The sequence below is a fragment of the Staurois parvus genome, unplaced genomic scaffold (genome assembly GCF_062004578.1).
Source record: "Staurois parvus isolate SC_StPar_1 unplaced genomic scaffold, SC_StPar_1.0 ptg000355l, whole genome shotgun sequence".
In the NCBI taxonomy this organism is placed as follows: Eukaryota; Metazoa; Chordata; class Amphibia; order Anura; family Ranidae; genus Staurois; species Staurois parvus.
In genome coordinates, this window is record NW_028318151.1 from 491,705 (window position 1) to 510,471 (window position 18,767).

The 18,767-nt window shown below is 40.5% G+C and overlaps 1 protein-coding gene across 7 annotated transcripts in view; it reads right to left on the minus strand.

Moving 5' to 3' along the window:
• The window catches only part of CTXN3 (cortexin 3), a 225,543-nt gene that overhangs the window by 126,194 nt on the left and 80,582 nt on the right, over positions 1-18,767 (minus strand). The window contains exon 1 of one of the 7 annotated variants that reach the window (XM_089684758.1): positions 5,179-5,770. The exons of 4 other annotated variants lie outside the window; for them this stretch is intronic. Coding sequence is in view for 1 of the 3 variants with exons in the window: in XM_089684755.1 (XP_089540881.1) it covers positions 5,179-5,209 (31 nt within the window). In the remaining 2 variants the exon portion in view is untranslated. Of the gene's footprint in view, positions 1-5,178; positions 5,771-18,767 lie in introns of those variants that run through there. 2 more of the 7 variants (XM_089684757.1, XM_089684755.1) reach the window with 2 other exon arrangements.

Sequence of the window (18,767 nt, forward strand, 5' to 3'; positions counted from 1 at the left end):
CTCAAGACAGCTAGGTAGATGAGGAGATTTTCATCTGGGGTCTGAGGAGGCTCATTTAAGGGGACCAAGTGCTAATCTGTCAGAAGGGAGGTAGAGAGCTAGCATCCATTTGTTCTTTTATGATTTTTGATGGATTCTTGCCGTTTTTGTCTAAGAAGTTGTCCGCCGAGTTGTTCAGTTCCAAAGACCCAAAAACTCAGGCCCTCAGGAGGGTTTTGCTACATATGCATTGTCAATCAAATGCAAGGATGGCTTATTAGGAAACTAGTCGCTCAGTTCCCTTTCAGGCACCGCCACCCCACTCCTCAGACATGCATCTGTCTGTGCAATGGGCACAGTAGCCGAAGAGGGATTTCAGTAACATGGGGCTGCACTGGGGACAGAATGTCATCACCTTCTAAGACAGATTCATGTATTTGTTCCCGACAGGTCCATGAATCTTGCATAAACACAGACAATTTTAGTGCTGCGGTGTGAGAGAATTCTAGAGGGTCTTTGAATTCAATATGTGTCGACACCTGCTGTAAACAGATGCAGGCTAGGACTAGGAGACTTTTTTATTTCTTTGCCAAATTTGTTTTAGGACCCGGTCACACTGGATGCGATTTAAAATCACGCATTTTGTTTGCCGCATTTTCTGAAGATTTCCCAACTATTTCTTGCATTTTCCATTGCGTTTTTCAGTGCAATTTGTATTGTAGTCTATGTGAAATTGCAACAAACTGCAGAAAATGTAATACAAGAACTACTTTTGAAATCGAGCTGCAGAAAATCACGTATGTTAAGACACTTACATTCACATAAATTAGATACGATTTCAGGTACGATTTCAATTCCCAAATCGCACCTGAAATCGTGGCAGTGTGACCGGGGGGATAAATCCATTCCCTCTGCAGGTAGCACATACTGAGAGGATTTACTAAAACTAGAGAACTCAGAATCCGGTGCAGCTGTGTATGGTAGCCAATCTACTTCTAACTTCAGTTTGTTTAAGTTTTAAAAATAAAACCTGGAAGCTGATTGGTTTCTTTGCAGAACCACATTAGATTTTGCATGCTTCAGTGTCAGTAAATCTACCCCACTGTAACCCTGAGACTCTGGAGAATAGTGTACATGCAGACCCCCTAAAGAGAATCAGTCATTTGACCTTCCAGGGCTTCATTCAGCTTCACCATGTTCCTCTGCTGCTCTGCTGAGTTTGGACTCCCACCTTCAATGAAGGAACAAAGCTCTGGGGGATTACTGGAATTTGATTGGCAATGGGTTGTTACAAATCTTACAAAACATGCATGGAACAGCCAAACCCATTAGAACGCCTTGAAATTTACCCATAGCAAATACAGCAGGTTCCTGTACTTCTTAGCTCCTTTTTTGTATTCCATAATATACAATTAAATCAATACTTACTTAGCTTAATCAATAAAAATGGATTCTTCCTATATGAGTGGATGATTGGAGTGAATGCAGCTTCACATTTATTAAAGTGATATTAAACCCTCAGTTTTTTAAGCACTTTCAGCAGCTGACTTAAGGACATATTGGGTATGCAGCTTCTTTATCTTGTAATCTTCACCTATGTTCCTGTTTAATCTGGTGCCATGACCACTGCCCCAGGTTTCCTGTTTCAGGGTGGTTCCTTCCTCTTGCAGTGTCCTATGGAGCTACCTTTGCATGCATAAACAAGAGTTGTTTCTCCCTACACTGTGTGCATCAATAGATCTTTAACCTTTAGTTGAAATATCTGCATTTGATTTAGAAGTCATTCTTATGCAAAGTCCATAGGGGTGCTGACATAGGTCTTAGAAAATCACTGATCTGCTCAAATAAACTAGCCAAACAGCCTTTACAAGAAGGATTTACAGTATACATGACCAATGTTCCAGACCTGAGCTACACACAAGAAACCTCTATACAAAAAGAGTCCATATTTCATTCTAGCCACCACTAATGTCTTTTTGTTACTATCAGCCTGGGTTCACACATATGCAGTGTGGCACAATGTATGTGATTTGCACAGGAACCGGACAGCATTCTTGTGCAAATCACATGCGATTTCTGTGTGGTGCAATTTGAGCAATACATTTTGTATGGCATCCGCACCAAGATAGTGCAGGACCCTTTTTTTTGTCCGCACCAGAATCGGATCGCATGGGTATTCACACCCATGCGATCCGATTCTGCACAACGCACCATGTTCTGCGAATTGATTTTGGGGTGTTGTTAACTTGACATACACAGTGAATGGGATGCAATTGTAATGCAGTGCGGAAATCACACAGAAACTATTGTGCATTCAGCACTGCATAAGTGTGAACCCAGGCTTAAAGTTAGATTTAGCCTTGTCATCATACACTGTTACATATTGTGCCAGAACTACATCTAGTATTAGAAAACGGCACAGCCATCTTACATAACGGATATGTGTTGAATAATGCAAGTTTTTTGAATAAGGGAAGTTTGGAAAAACAGTATGACTTTTTCTGCCCACTTTCTTATCTATCTCTTTGGTGATATGTTAAAAAAGACATTTTGTTACATTGACAGATAGGCCCCAGATGAGGTCTTAGAATTAATCATTTACATGTCCAGATAATCAGATATGTCATTAGTTCAGTAAGGTTTTAGCCCCATTCACACCTGAGCATTTTTTAGCTCATTACCTTATGCCTGACTATCCTCAACATGAATCGCCAAAGAGTCCAATTGCTTCTAATTGTACTTGTTCGCACTTGTATGCTCAGTTACTCAATTTAAAAAATTACATGAGTTTTTATGTGTTTTTGGCCCCAATAGACTTCAAGGGGAGTGCCTGTATATGTGCGTTTCGTGCATTTTTACACATGTGTGTGCCTGGCGAACTTCTCTCCCCTCTATAACTCCTATAAAACAAAATTCAAAATTACCAGGAATATGTTCTACTCAGGTGTGAATGCAGACTTAGGCTGGCCATACATTATACAATTATCTTCCAATTTTCTGCCCAATTTCCTTTAGATTTACCTTCAACTGTGTAGTGCAAGAGCCTCCCTAATTGGATACAACTGAAAGTGTTGTTTAGGTTTGTCCTCCTATTATATGGTTTTTGGTAAATCTAAACCAAAAATCTCCAGATAATTGTATAATGTATGGCCAGCCTTAGGCTGGCCATACATTATACAATTTTCTTGAGAATTACCAAAATTTTCTTTAGATTTACCAAAAACTATATAATAGAGGGTCAAACCTAAACAACACATTTAACTGTATCCAATTAGGCAGGCCCTTGCACTACATAGTTGAAGGTAAATCTAAAGGAAATTGGGCAGAAATTGGACAGAAAATTGAAAGAAAATTGTATAGTGTATGGCCGGCCTTAGTGGGGTTTTTACATCTGTAATTTCCCAAACAATGGCAGACTGACAGCAGATGTCCCAGAGAAATATAAAATTGATCACTTGGGGGTCTAAGCACTGTTGCTCTTTCCTAGAATTTGCTTTGCTTCTTCTTTTCAGATTTTGCATTCAAGAGTTTCCAGCAGAGCATATAGGGGATGTAGTTTCAGTAAGTTTGAGGATTTTCCAAATGCATGACAAATGCACATAAAAAAACATAAAGTGTCTATTTAATCGATGTCAAGTTCACCAATAAATGAATTTGCCTAAGCATAAAATTATACTATGATTTATTTTTTTACAACAATTTTTGAGCCAGAACTATGGGCACATTTATAAAGCAGATAATCTGACATTCTCTGTGACTGATTTACCATATTGTTGTTTTGTTTGTGTATTGCTTGATGAGAGTTGTATTCACTATGTGTCATTATCATTATTGTTTTTCTGGGACATCAAAAAGATTCGTTTCCTAATAAGACCCATATGTATGACATTTATATAAGGAACATAAAATATTAGCTCTAGGTGGATCAACATAGAATATGATTAGGAATTATTTGTGATTGTTAAATCCTGTCCTTTGAGTACTAGTATAGTGTTGATACATTGCTGTTATACGTAGAGATAAACTGCAGAAAGTGTTTATTTCTCTACATTACTGACCATTGCTAAGAACTGTAATGATGCTGTTGTTTTGTTTGCAGAAAAATCTAGTGTATTTAACAGCCTCCCTTATTTTCTTTCCCATAAAGCCTTGGCAATGCTCTGACAAATCCAATTATTGTATATTTTGGAAGTACTTACATTGAGATTACCTCTAATGCCTCTGCATGATACCAAACTCCCTCTGCCATCGATTCTTGTCACAATTACAAAACTAATCAGAAGAAATGCCTTCTTCACCTGCACATCCTAATCCTACATTAAGCTTTTTATTTTTATAGCAAGTCACCCTCGTAGCCGTCACCCTCCCATTCCATGCATCTGTGTTGCTGTCTGGCAAAGCTTCCCCTCCGAGTCTATAGTTATTATCAAGAGTATTTCTTATTCAATTTGCCCATTAAACGGTACAGCATTATTTCATGTATTCCTGTGTGATCTGACACCTTTTTAAAAAGGAACATAGAAGCAAAGCAGGATCTGATATTCCAAAACTTTCATTAGGTACGCCATTTCATCATACTGCCTTTAAATAATTTCTCAGTCATTCATAAGGAGCTATCAATATCACACTGTAATATAAATTTTCTTCTACTGCATGTGATTCCTGCAGATATAACAGTGTTGTAATTAGAAATAAAGTTTTGATGTGCAGACAAGGCAGCTAGTATACTCCCAAGTTTTAAAATGAAGCTTGCAAAGCATACTAGTATTACCATATAAATGTAATATAATAATATCACTGTTATGATAGGAAACGGCATTTAATATGAATGGAATAGCATTGTGATTAAACTTTAGATGGAAATATTATACAATCGTTTAGATGCATTGTCAGAGTACCTGATTCACAGGTTTCTTACAGCTTCTTTTATGGAATGTTGCAGTGTCATATACTCTACATTGTACATTCTGATGGTGAGTCTACTAGCATAATGTCTGTAGAGTTTATCTCAGCATTCAGATGTACACCTGTAATTCTTTCTATATGAACTCAGCCAAAAGGACCTTCTTCTAACTAATGCTGTATAGAAATAAGTTGCATGTACAATAATATATATTAGCCCTGCAGCCCTTTGAAATCTGACCTAAGCAATGCATAGCAAAAAAGAATAACACGTTGTATGAATTTTAACTCCGGTACCTTGTTCTAGTCGATAGAAAACTTTGTCCATTCCCAGGAGTATGTGTTATGTACACAAATCTTCAAGTTTTATTTCTGCCAAATCATTTTGAACACAGTGCAGAAAGGGCAGCCCAAAGCCCGACATTTTGGCCATCGTGTTCGGAAAGCAATAAAATGGAAGTAACTTTTCGGTCAGCTTGTATTTGGTGAGTGTTAGATGTCATGAGCTGCTGCTGCATGTTCTGAAAGGCAGAGTCTGATTTCCATTCTATCTCAGCAGCCCTTCGCTTCAATGTATTCCACAGCTGAGAAGCAGTCGTGCAGCTTGTCTGAAATCCTCTTCAGAAGGACATTGAAATTCACAGGCAGTACAGACTTCGCAGGGTATTCCCACACCATACACAGCCATGCGTTTAGAAAACGTACCTCTCCCACTTTATTGATTACTGTCAGCAATCAGCTTTTTTTTCCATTCCAATTAGCACTCTTATGCCAGCCAGACTTCACGTTGATCCCTATTTGTGTCCTTCAGACATGACCACATGTCATATAATTGAAAAACATATAAGACATTTCACTTTCTTTTGACTGCCTGACCCTCTATGAAATTAGATTGAGAGAACCTAAGGATTGACTGGGCCTATAAACGAATGCCACTCACAGTCCTGCAGCCCCCGTCAGCACCATTGAATGGCTAGACACACTTAGATTCCAATTACTTAGTGGATATAACATGTATGCAGGGGTGGATCAGTGCAGAGTGAAAGACGGCTCCTGGGCCTAACACCCCCCAGAGAAGACAAATCATGCTGACTTGTGTACTGTTTGATAATGCTGTACTCTTTGATTGATACATATGTAAACTTGCAAACTAATCAGTGACTGACCAGGTAATCATCCAACTAGTGATGTCTCATAATCTGATTTGTTTTAGGTAATCTATATTGATTATCTGCCTCTATGCAACTAAAGACAGTATGAAGGGGGAAGGTTTCCTTTTTTTTTTAACCGAAGATGTTTTTTGCACACTGATAAATTATTATTATTATTATACAGTATTTATAAAGCGCCAACAGTTCGCTCAGCGCTGTACATTACAATGGGAGACAGAACATGCGACAGTACAATAACAATACAATGCGATACACGAGGGGTTGTTAAATGTGTAAGCGGAAGTGTTTTATTTTTTGTTTAATATTTGTTTTATAACTTTTGGATTCACCTGTTAGTTAGTGCATTATTCACATGGATGTTCAGAGCTATACACCCCTAGATCAACATATAGGTAAGGCCAAGTGTTTGTGAATAGCTGCAGACAGGAAGGTTGTACAAATCAATGACAGGCTGACACTGCACATGGTTGTTCACATGCAATCACACAAGGAGAGATTACATGCGGTCAGGGACAAATGTCTGTCCCTAACTGCATAGCATTTCTCCTTGTCCTTGATGCGATAAGCTGCGGAGCCTGTAAGCCTGTCATTGATTCTTACAGGCTGAGCAGCCGCCGCTGATCGCAAACACCTGGCTGTCTCCCAGGCTGTTTGGCTTTGGACAGCCATGTGAATGAGACCTAATGCTCATGCTTTACATATACAAAAATACCAAATATACAGATTTACATTTTCTTTAATGTTGTTTTCAACTTACATCTTCTTCCAGCTAAATAGCAGAACACATGCCATAGAAGTGCAAGCTGGGATTCTAATCAAAGCCCTTTTAAAGAGTACTCAGGGCGGCTCCTACAAGCACAGCAACATACCTGTACATCACGGCCTGTTTCCGGGTTTCGGGCGCACCCGTGCCCCCCGCTCGCCTACTCCCCTTTAATTTGACAGAGTGGGAGTATGTCAGCGGAACCCAGCCAATGATTCATGACTGGGACCTGCTGATTGGCTGTGTTGACAAACAACATGTGGCTCTATGCAGAGGGAATGATCACTTTGTTTCTTTTCTCTGTAAAGCAGGGAAAAGGAACAAATTGATCTGTTGTAAAAAGCAGCATATATTACACACATTACATATTAGTCATACAATTAACCACTTGATTTTCCCTAGATGTTAACCCCTTTCCAGCCAGTGTTATTAGTACAGTGACAGTGTATATTATTAGCACTGATCACTGTATTAGTGTCACTGGTGATGTCAACGGCAGTTAGTTCCCACAAAGTGTCAGTCAGTGTCAGACTGCCTCCCATACTATCACAGTCCCACTATAAGTCGCTGATCGCCACCATTACTAGTATAAAATAAATAAATATTCCAGTGTACATACCATTGTTTGTAGATTCTAGAACCTTTGCACAAACCAATTAACAAAAAAACACCTACTGGGATTTTTATTTTTACAAAAGACATGCAGCAAAATACATTTTGGCCTAAATTTATGAAGAAATTAGATTTTTAAAAATTTTTAATTGAATGTGTTGTATAGCAGAAAGTAAAAAAAAATAATTTTTTTTTCGTTTATATAATAAAAATGAAAAACCCAGTGCTGATCACACCAATAGAAAGTTTTATTTGTATGAAAAAAAATTATATACATTTTATATGGGCACACTGTTGCATGACCGCGTAATTGCCAGATAAAGTAGCGCAGTGCCGAATAGCAACAAATGGCCAGGTCATTATATACATTTTATATGGGCACACTGTTGCATGACTGCGCAATTGCTAGTTAAAGTAGCGCAGTGCCGAATAGCAAAAAATGGCCAGGTCAAATCTTCTGGAGCTTAAGTGGTTAATAGGAAACTTTGAGGTTAATAGGAAACTTTGAGTTTTGGTTCAGTTGTATTTTAGTTTGAGTTCTTTAACTATTTATTAGCATTTTTTTCTTTAGTACATACATGCCATCTTTTTTCTCAAATAAACATTTAATACATGAAAAAGGATTCCCTGAGCACTGTTTTTTTTTCTTTTTCTTTTTTTTTTTGTAGTGGCAGCACTGCTGGCACTGTTTGCAGTTCCCTTTCAAACAGCTCTGATGACTCAATGAGGTTCGTAAACAACCAAACTCTTTTAGGCTGTAAAATGTAAAAAGCAGTCAAGAGCTCTTCACCTCTAAAATGCACAATTTTTATCCCTGACCATAACAACTAATGAAACCATGTGCAAAGTCACTATACATTTGGGGATACTAAAACTGGAGCACTGAAAATCTGGTGCAGCTGTGTATGGTAGCCAATCAGCTTCTAACTTCAGCTTGTTCAATTAAGCTTTCACAATATACCCTGGAATCTGATTGATTTCTATGCAGAGCTGTACCAGGTTGTGCATTGCTATGGTTTTAGTAAATAACCCTCATTATCTTTAACTGCTTCCCGACTGCCCTACAGCAGAAATACTGCTACAGGGCAGCACGGGTGCGCAAAATCACATATATATACATGATTTTGCATCTCAGGGTAGGGGGCGCACGTGAACTACGCACGCCCTACTCACGCCGCCATTCGCGGCCCTGGTTGGCAATCACCGGGTTCCAGCTGGTGATTACTCGCAGGCGCCCAGTGATTTCCAAGGATCTCAGACAGGGAGGAAAACTGTTTTGTTTACTAACAGTTCTCCTCCCTTTCAGTTTGGGCACACTGCTTTGGATGGCTATGCATAGCACAGCCATCCAAAGCAGTGTGACTACAGTGAAGCACACTGACACCGCCCCCTAATAAAACACTCCCAGCACACAGTTAACCCTTTGATCGCCCTTCATGTTAACCCCTTCCTGCCCAGTGCCATTAGTACTGATCACTGCATTGGTGTCACTGGGGATGTTAGTGACACCAAGTCAGTTCCCCCCAGTGTCAGAATGTCCGGCGCAGTCCCACTATAAGTCGCTAGTAAAAAATAAAAAAATTAAAACAAATCCCAGTATATATACCGCCATTTGTAAATGCTATAACTTTCACACAAACCAATTAATTTACACCTATTGGGATTTTTTTTTTTAGCAAACACATGTAGCAGAATACATTTTGGCATAAATTTATGATGAAATTTGATACTGGACATGTTTAATAACAAAAAGTCAAAAATATTGTTTTTTTCTCAAAATTGTCGGTCTTTTTTTATATCACAAAAAATAAAAACCGCACAGGCGATAAAATACCACCGAAAGAAAGCTCAATTTGTGGGAAAAAAAGGATGTAAATTTCATTTGGGTGCAGTTGACTGCGCAATTGTCAGTTAAAGTAACGCAGCACCGTAACGCAAAAAATGGCCTGGTCAGAAAAAGGGGGTAAATCCTCAGAAGAGCAAGTGGTTAAAGTTTGCATGTATTTCTTTATTTGGTTATGTAGGTATTTTGTTTATACAATTACTTTTGCATACAAGGTTTGCAATTCTTTCCAGAGCTTCAATTGTATAGGCACTGATTTGGTATATATATATGGTTTGCCATCCTGCAGTTAACCAAAGATTTCAAACACATATTTATAAAGCAAAGCAATATGTGGTAAAATGATGGATTGGTGTACTCCACAGTAGTCAACAGCCAAATTTATTACCACTCTGAACTTGTAGGCCCTTCTTTTGGGTTTCTTGCTCTTTGAGATGAGTTACACCGGTAAGATGCTGACACAATGGCAGGAATCGGCATAGCGGGGACCTTCAAGTGTCACTGCCCTTCTAGCTATGAGTCACTACTATAAAAAAAAGCAAGTTTCAGAACTGACAGATTTATCATACATTTACGTGGAAAAAATACTCTACTCTGAAAAAAACTGTGAAACCATATGCATGTATAACAGTTAGTCCAAAAGAACTATGATCAGAATGGATTTTAAAATGTTGCATTCTTTTTGGGCTATATACCTGCTCTGGGCCTGAATTAGCCCACAGATATGTTGTAGGAAATAAAATGACTTTTTAGGAACAATAGGCAATAGAGTGTTAGGTCAACATAATCAAATGATAAAAGATAGCTTTCACTAGATTACTTAGCTGACTAATAGCTGGAATCTGCACTCTGATGTGTTAAATGTATTGGCACCACTCAGAAGCTGGGTAATCAATAAAGAGTCACCTCACCAGCATGTATAGGGGAATGGTGTCTGCATCAAAGTCCAGAACTTGCAATTAGGAAGGGAAGAAAGGACACCGCTCTGACCGCTAAAACTTTTTGCCCTATTATTTAACATATCATATAGTAGAGTGCAGTAATGGGAAGGGAAGAAAGGACACTGCTCTGACTGCCCGTGTAATTCTGTGTATAGAGGATGGCCTCAGCTGTCACGTTGGCCACGCCCACTGATGTGTTTCGCCCCACCCACCGGGGCTTGATTACAGAGGAGTGATCTGTGATCAGGCCCCCAGTGGGCAGGGTGAAACGTGTCAGAAGGCATGGCCGGCGTGATGGCTGAGGTCATCCTGTGATCAAGCCCCGTAGGGTGCGGTGAAACGCGTCATGACAGCTGAGGCCATCCTCTATACACAGGATTACACAGGTAGTCACATCGGTGTCTTTTCTTCCCTTCCCATTACTGCACTCTACTATATGATATATTACATAATAGGGCAAAAAAGTTTTAGCGGTCAGAACGGTGTAAAGTACAAAGTAATGGGAAGGAAAGAAAGGACACTGCTGTGGCTACCTGTGTAATCCTGTGTATAGAGGAAGGCCTCATCCGCCATGCTGGCCACAACCTCTGACACGTTTCACCCCATCCTCTGGGGCTTGATCACAGGATGGCCTTAGCCGTCATGCTGGCCACGCCTTCTGACACGTTTAACCCCACCCATCGGGGCTTGATCACAGGATGGCCTCAGCCATCACGCCGGCCACGCCTTCTGACATGTTTCACCCCGCCCACTGGGGGCTTGATCACAGATCACTCCTCTGTGATCAAGCCCTGGTGGGTGGGTTGAAACGCGTCAGTTGGCGTGGCCGGCATGACAGCTGAGGCCATCCTCTATACACAGGATTACATGGGCAGTCACAATGGTGTGCTTTCTTCCCTTCCCATTACTGCACTCTACTATATTATATATTAAATGTTTGTAAATGAATGTTATATACTCCCCTTGCTTCCCATTTCAGCAATCTTCTTTGTGCAGCCCTGCCTGCTGCTGCACAGTCCTCCTTGCATAATCTTTCCTTACCAGCCCGTCTTGACTGTGCACTTTTGTGTGAATGCACACACAATATATTTACCCCTGCTTTTTTGATTTCTCACAACCCTCCTAGGTACAACTTTATTATATTAAATAGGACTTTACCTATATAATCCCATACTTACACAGCAGAATTGGGACAGTAAGTTAAAATAATATTTCTGATATATTTAGATTTTCCATAGAGTCCAAAGATTTCCGTTATTCCATAAGTAAAAATATTAGAGTAAAATGACAAGTAACAGTGGTCTTTGACAATAGGTTCAATTCACAGAGCTAAACACCAAGATAAATGTATAAAGTGACAGTTATGTTTAAATGAATCCAGTGAGATTTGAAAATGAGCGTCTCATGGCTAAAATAAGTTTCCTTATCCTTGTGCTAATGCTTTGTAAACTGAGCTCAATGTCAGTTTAAAAATCTGTTATGTGAATTACTAGACGTTTCTCCTTTGCCTTCCTTCTCTAGAGCTTACTTAAAATAAATCTATAAGTATTTCACAAGATATGAACTAAAGCTGGAGGTGTTGGCTGTCAGCATGTACTTTCCACTGAGCAACGTGCCTCTGAAGTGCTGACTGCCAACCTCCTAAAGTGGTAACTAGTCACATCACTTCTTTTCCCTAAGGGAGCTTACCATCTACTGTCTAATCACAGGCCTATATATTTACTTACACTAGTTACAGTTTGTTCAGAAGCTGATTATCTGTTTAGTTTGCTGCAGAAGAATATTAGCATGTGGATGGAACCCATATAAACTGATGCAATTAGAGTGGGATTTACTAACACTGGAGCACTCAGAATCTGGTGCAGCTGTGCAAGGTAGCTAATCAGCATCTACCTTTGGCTTGTTCAACTAACCACTTGCCCTCCAGAGGATTTACCCCCCTTCCTGACCAGGCCATTTTTTGTGATTTGGTGCTGCATTACTTTAACTGACAATTGCGCGGTCATGCAGCGCTGCACCCAAATGAAATGCCCGTCCTTTTTTTCCACAAATGGAGCTTTCTTCTGTTGGTGTTTCATCGCCTCTGCATTTTTAATTTATCCGCTATAAAAAAAAAAGACCGACAATTTTGAGAAAAAAATAATATTTTTGACTTATTGCTAATAAACATGTCCATAAAAAATCAATTTAGGCCAAAATGTATTCTGCTACATGTCTGCAAAAAAAAACAAATTTAGTTTTATGTGAAAGTTATAGCGTCTAAAAATGGCGGTATATATACTGGAATTTGTTTTTACTAGTAATGGCGGCGATCAGCAACTTATAGCGGGACTGCGGGACACGGGAATTTTGACACTGGGGGGGAACTGACTGTCACTGATATTCCCAGTGACACCAATACAGTGATCAGTGCTAACAAAAAGCACTGACCCTATATTAATGACACTGTGCAGGAAGGGGTTAACATCTGGGGTAATCAAAGGGTTAACTGTGTGCTGTGTGTGCTTTACACTGTAAGCACCTGCTTTGTATGGCTGTGCTATGCAGAGCCATACAAAACAGTGTGCAGGAGCTGACAGGGGAAAGATCTGTATTGTTTACATACAGGTCTCTCCCCCGTTGATAATACTCAGCAATCACCGGGTACCAGCGGGGAATCACTGGCCGGGACACAGTGATCGATAGATGATGCATCCAATGTGTGCAGGAGCTGACAGGGGAAAGATCTGTATTGTTTACATACAGGTCTCTCCCCCGTTGATAATACTCAGCAATCACCGGGTGCCAGCGGGGAATCACTGGCCGGGACACAGTGATCGATAGGTGATGCAGCCAATGGCGGCACGCACAGGGCACGTGCATGGCTCGCTCGTGCGTGCCCGCTACCTGGGAATGGAAAATCACATATATACATGTGATTTTGCACACCCCTGCCACCCTGTAGCAGTATTTCTGCTATGGGGTGGCGGAAAAGCGGTTAAAGTGATTAAACTGTAGACATGAAAGGAATGAATGTAGAATGAAATTAACAAAGCATATCCCTTTGTAGTGCGTGCTTGTCTCAATTAAGAGCTCGAAGTGTTATTTTTCTCTGATGCCTCTCTCTGCTGCTATAAGCACGAGTCACTTTTCACTAGTTTTCCTGACACCAAGAGAACAATGGTGACAGAGGAGGAACCTCCAGCAGATTGACAGCCTCAGCTGGTTCCTGTGAGCTGTGTGGAGGGTGGGGGGGGGGGGGGTGTCCCTTCCCTCCAATCAGCTCTCAGAGCTCTCCTCACTGATGTAACCTCAGCTCCCCATCCCCTGTTTTTCAGAGCTGAGAGATACTGTGTAAATTCTGCACTTTGAATGGATTTAGGGGGAAAATGGCTGAAGATAAACAGGTATAACGTATGTAGGAGGATTTGTTTCATCTCTGTGTATTATCTGAGCCCAGTAACTTCACTGAGTATGTGTGAGGGTTTGCAACCACTTTAAGAGAGCATGCAGCAATGACAGACAAGACACTGAATGCAAATAAATGTTCAATATTGGTGCTTTTCAAGATGGCATTTTGCCCATGCTCCAAATATTCTAGGAGGTCTGCTGGAAAGCTGTTTCCAATGTTTGGGCCAGCACAATATGAAGTCTTGACCAACAAATGCAAAAATATACTATGAGAAATTTGTCTCCTTACAGTTGCTCAGATTCAGCAGTTGGAAGGTGTTACTAAGACACCTGCACCACCAACAGCTAACAAATATAGAAAGCTGCTAGTGTGACATGACACTAACAGACTACAAATAATGAATTACCCTAGGTTCACACCTAAGCGTTTTTCACAGCGTTTTGCATTTTGCGGAAACTCACTGCAGTCCATTTAACATGATTTCCTATGAGACATGTTCACATCTCTGCGTTTTCACCCACTGCATTTTTTGGAAAGGGTCAGAGACTTTTTTTAAATTAAGTTTTGTTTATGGTTCTATAGACTTCAATGGAAAAGCTGCAGAAAAGCATGTAGTGCATGTAATGTGTTTTGCGTTTTAAATCTGCCTAGAAACAAGAAAAAAAACACAAAACGCAACACAAAACACACTGCAGAAATGGATCAAACACAAACTGCATAGGTGTGAACCTAGCCTAAGGGCAGCACTTTCACTTTAACAATTTTTATATTAGTAATGCTGCCCTTATTCATTATTTGTAGCAGTTGGAAGGTGCTTAGTGCATGTCAGAAATTCTCTCCAAGTGCTTCCTTTTTGACATTCATCTGAACACACTTTTAATCACTCATTTGACTTGGGAATCTGCCAGGAAGCAATTAAGTTTGTATTAGTAAGGGTTGTTTTTTTTTAGACTCATGTATGATTGATGACCTGCTTTTGTCCAGACTCCACTCCTCAAATCATTAAAGATGTCACCTGACTGTTAAAACTTAGAAACTAAACTCATTACTGGCAGGTATTCATACATCCAGCCTGTAGATGACACTATTCACAGTTGTGACATGTAGAACACTTTCTATACTCTGTACAAATGAGTTCCTGTTATAACGTACTCAGAAGGCTGCATGGGTTCTCTGAAAGCCTGAACTTGTTAAAAAGCACTCTTTAACATATCTGCCTCTTAGACCACACAGACCCCTCCAAAGGTCCCTCAAAATATTTGGAAGACCTTTGGACCTTTGGGTCTGTGTGACCTTTTTTTTATAATAAAAGCCAGAAGTTACAAAGTTACATAGTTAGTCTGGCTGAAAAAAGACAAAAGTCCATCCAGTTCAATCATTAGGAAAAAAAAAAAAAGTTATACAGTTGCAAGAAAAAGTATGTGAACTCCTTGGGATTACGTGGAGTTTTGCATGAATTGGGCATAAAATTTGCTCTGAACGTCATCTAAGTCACAACAATAGAAGAACACAGTCTGCTGAACATAATACTACACAAACATTAGATGTTGCCATGGTTTAATTGCACATAACATGTAAACATTCACAGTGCAGGGAGGAAAAAGTATGTGAACCTTTGGACTTAATAACTGGTTGACCCTCCTTTGGCAGCAATAACCTCAACCAAACATTTCCTGTAGTTGCAGATCAGACCTGCACAAACGATCTGGAGTAATTTTGGACCACTCCTCTTCACAAAACTGTTTCAGTGTAGCAAAATTCTTGGAATTTCTGGTGTGAATTGCTCTCTTAAGGTCATGCCACAGCATTTCAATCGGGTTGAGGTCAGGACTCTGACTGGGCCACTCCAGAAGGCGTATTCTGTGCTGTTGCAGCCATTGTTTTGTTGAATTACTTGTATGCTTTGGGTCATTGTCCTGTTGCATCACCCATCCTCTGCGGAGCTTCAGTTGGCGGACAGATGGTCGTACGTTTTCCTGCAAAATGTCTTGATAAACTCTGGAATTCATTTTCCCATCAATGACAACAATCCGTCCAGGCCCTGGGGCAGCAAAGCAGCCCCAAACCATGATGCTCCCTCCGCCATGTTTTACAGTGGGGATGAGGTTTTGATGTTGGTGTGCTGTGCCTTTTTTTCTCCACACATAGTGTTGTGTGTTCTTCCCAAACAACTCAATCTTGGTTTCATCTGTCCACAGTATATTTTGCCAGTAGTGCTGTGGAACATCCAGGTGCTCTTTTGCAAACTTCAAACGTGCTGCAATATTCTTTTTGGACAGCAATGGCTTCCTCCGTGGTGTCCTCCCATGTACTCCATTCTTGTTTAATGTTTTCCTTATTGTAGATGTGTCAACAAAAATGTTAGCATGTGCCAGAGATTTCTGTAGGTCTTTAGCTGACACTCTGGGATTCTTCTTTACCTCATGCAGCATTCTGCGCTGTGCTCTTGCAGTCATTTTACAGGATGACCACGCCTAGGGAGAGTAGCAACAGGCGTTGGTTTGCAAAGTGTCTGCACTATGAGAGGAATTTTTTTATTTTTGCATGGTTGTAAACTAACCCGAGCGATAGGGACGTTTAAAGGAAGACACATGTGGTCCAGTTTGTGGCATGGCAGCGTGCATTGATGGTTTTCAACAAAGAGCATGTTGATCTCATATAATTAAGAGGTCAAAGGATCTCCAATTTGTTGTCACAGCGGTGTAGTGGCCCCGTTGGTGGACACACAAGTCAGAACAGAAGTTACATAGTTAGTCTGGCTGAAAAAAGACAAAAGTCCATCCAGTTCAATCATTAGGAAAAAAAAAAAAAATTATACAGTTGCAAGAAAAAGTATGTGAACTCCTTGGGATTACGTGGAGTTTTGCATGAATTGGGCATAAAATTTGCTCTGAACGTCATCTAAGTCACAACAATAGAAGAACACAGTCTGCTGAACATAATACTACACAAACATTAGATGTTGCTATGGTTTAATTGCACATAACATGTAAACATTCACAGTGCAGGAAGGAAAAAGTATGTGAACCTTTGGACTTAATAACTGGTTGGCCCTCCTTTGGCAGCAATAACCTCAACCAAACGTTTCCTGTAGTTGCAGATCAGACCTGCACAAACGATCTGGAGTAATTTTGGACCACTCCTCTTCACAAAACTGTTTCAGTGTAGCAAAATTCTTGGAATTTCTGGTGTGAATTGCTCTCTTAAGGTCATGCCACAGCATTTCAATCGGGTTGAGGTCAGGACTCTGACTGGGCCACTCCAGAAGGCGTATTCTGTGCTGTTGCAGCCATTGTTTTGTTGAATTACTTGTATGCTTTGGGTCATTGTCCTGTTGCATCACCCATCCTCTGCGGAGCTTCAGTTGGCGGACAGATGGTCGTATGTTTTCCTGCAAAATGTCTTGATAAACTCTGGAATTCATTTTCCCATCAATTTCAACAATCCGTCCAGGCCCTGAGGCAGCAAAGCAGCCCCAAACCATGATGCTCCCTCCGCCATGTTTTACAGTGGGGATGAGGTTTTGATGTTGGTGTGCTGTACCTTTTTTTCTCCACACATAGTGTTGTGTGTTCTTCCCAAACAACTCAATCTCGGTTTCATCTGTCCACAGTATATTTTGCCAGTAGTGCTGTGGAACATCCAGGTGCTCTTTTGCAAACTTCAAACGTGCTGCAATATTCTTTTTGGACAGCAATGGCTTCCTCCGTGGTGTCCTCCCATGTACTCCATTCTTGTTTAATGTTTTCCTTATTGTAGATGTGTCAACAAAAATGTTAGCATGTGCCAGAGATTTCTGTAGGTCTTTAGCTGACACTCTGGGATTCTTCTTTACCTCATGCAGCATTCTGCGCTGTGCTCTTGCAGTCATTTTACAGGATGACCACGCCTAGGGAGAGTAGCAACAGGCGTTGGTTTGCAAAGTGTCTGCACTATGAGAGGAATTTTTTTATTTTTGCATGGTTGTAAACTAACCCGAGCGATAGGGACGTTTAAAGGAAGACACATGTGGTCCAGTTTGTGGCATGGCAGCGTGCATTGATGGTTTTCAACAAAGAGCATGTTGATCTCATATAATTAAGAGGTCAAAGGATCTCCAATTTGTTGTCACAGCGGTGTAGTGGCCCCGTTGGTGGACACACAAGTCAGAACAGAAGTTACATAGTTAGTCTGGCTGAAAAAAGACAAAAGTCCATCCAGTTCAATCATTAGGAAAAAAAAAAAAAATTATACAGTTGCAAGAAAAAGTATGTGAACTCCTTGGGATTACGTGGAGTTTTGCATGAATTGGGCATAAAATTTGCTCTGAACGTCATCTAAGTCACAACAATAGAAGAACACAGTCTGCTGAACATAATACTACACAAACATTAGATGTTGCTATGGTTTAATTGCACATAACATGTAAACATTCACAGTGCAGGAAGGAAAAAGTATGTGAACCTTTGGACTTAATAACTGGTTGGCCCTCCTTTGGCAGCAATAACCTCAACCAAACGTTTCCTGTAGTTGCAGATCAGACCTGCACAAACGATCTGGAGTAATTTTGGACCACTCCTCTTCACAAAACTGTTTCAGTGTAGCAAAATTCTTGGAATTTCTGGTGTGAATTGCTCTCTTAAGGTCATGCCACAGCATTTCAATCGGGTTGAGGTCAGGACTCTGACTGGGCCACTCCAGAAGGCGTATTCTGTGCTGTTGCAGCCATTGTTTTGTTGAATTACTTGTATGCTTTGGGTCATTGTCCTGTTGCATCACCCATCCTCTGCGGAGCTTCAGTTGGCGGACAGATGGTCGTATGTTTTCCTGCAAAATGTCTTGATAAACTCTGGAATTCATTTTCCCATCAATTTCAACAATCCGTCCAGGCCCTGAGGCAGCAAAGCAGCCCCAAACCATGATGCTCCCTCCGCCATGTTTTACAGTGGGGATGAGGTTTTGATGTTGGTGTGCTGTACCTTTTTTTCTCCACACATAGTGTTGTGTGTTCTTCCCAAACAACTCAATCTCGGTTTCATCTGTCCACAGTATATTTTGCCAGTAGTGCTGTGGAACATCCAGGTGCTCTTTTGCAAACTTCAAACGTGCTGCAATATTCTTTTTGGACAGCAATGGCTTCCTCCGTGGTGTCCTCCCATGTACTCCATTCTTGTTTAATGTTTTC